Source organism: Apaloderma vittatum, unplaced genomic scaffold (assembly GCF_000703405.1).
Source record: "Apaloderma vittatum isolate BGI_N311 unplaced genomic scaffold, ASM70340v1 C11461246, whole genome shotgun sequence".
In the NCBI taxonomy this organism is placed as follows: domain Eukaryota; kingdom Metazoa; phylum Chordata; class Aves; order Trogoniformes; family Trogonidae; genus Apaloderma; species Apaloderma vittatum.
Genome location: NW_009743120.1, coordinates 1 through 383, shown reverse-complemented (window position 1 = coordinate 383; position 383 = coordinate 1). Strand labels below are relative to the sequence as shown.

Below are 383 nucleotides of genomic sequence, written 5' to 3'. Positions count from 1 at the left end.
GGAGCGATGGTCCCTGTGTGGCTCCTTGGCCCGTGATCCTGGCAGGTGGCTGCTCCTGCAACTTCGATTGCCTTATTTTCTCGATGCAGGCAATCATGAGCGATCGAAAGGCAGTGATCAAGAATGCGGACATGTCCGAAGAGATGCAGCAGGACGCTGTGGAGTGTGCTACGCAGGCCTTAGAGAAGTACAACATCGAGAAGGACATTGCTGCTCACATAAAGAAGGTAGATATTTGTTTGTAATGTCCTCGTGAAATCTCTATGCACATGAAAAATCAAGCAGGGAGAATGCTGCTTGGCAAGTAGCTCTAGAGAAACAAGTTCTGGAGACACTAGATAATCAAGTTGGTCTTTGTAGGCTGGTGTCCTTATGTTCCTTTC

The 383-nt window shown here is 48.0% G+C and overlaps 1 protein-coding gene across 1 annotated transcript; it reads left to right on the top strand.

Annotated features, from left to right (window-relative positions):
• Positions 1–92: 92 nt before the first annotated feature.
• LOC104267836 (dynein light chain 1, cytoplasmic-like) lies at positions 93–227 on the top strand (the record flags this gene model as incomplete). The annotated part of the gene is made up of 1 exon (XM_009877440.1): positions 93–227. A coding segment is annotated over exon 1 (132 nt), but the record flags the coding sequence as incomplete, so codon positions are not given.
• Between the last annotated feature and the right edge of the window lie 156 nt (positions 228–383).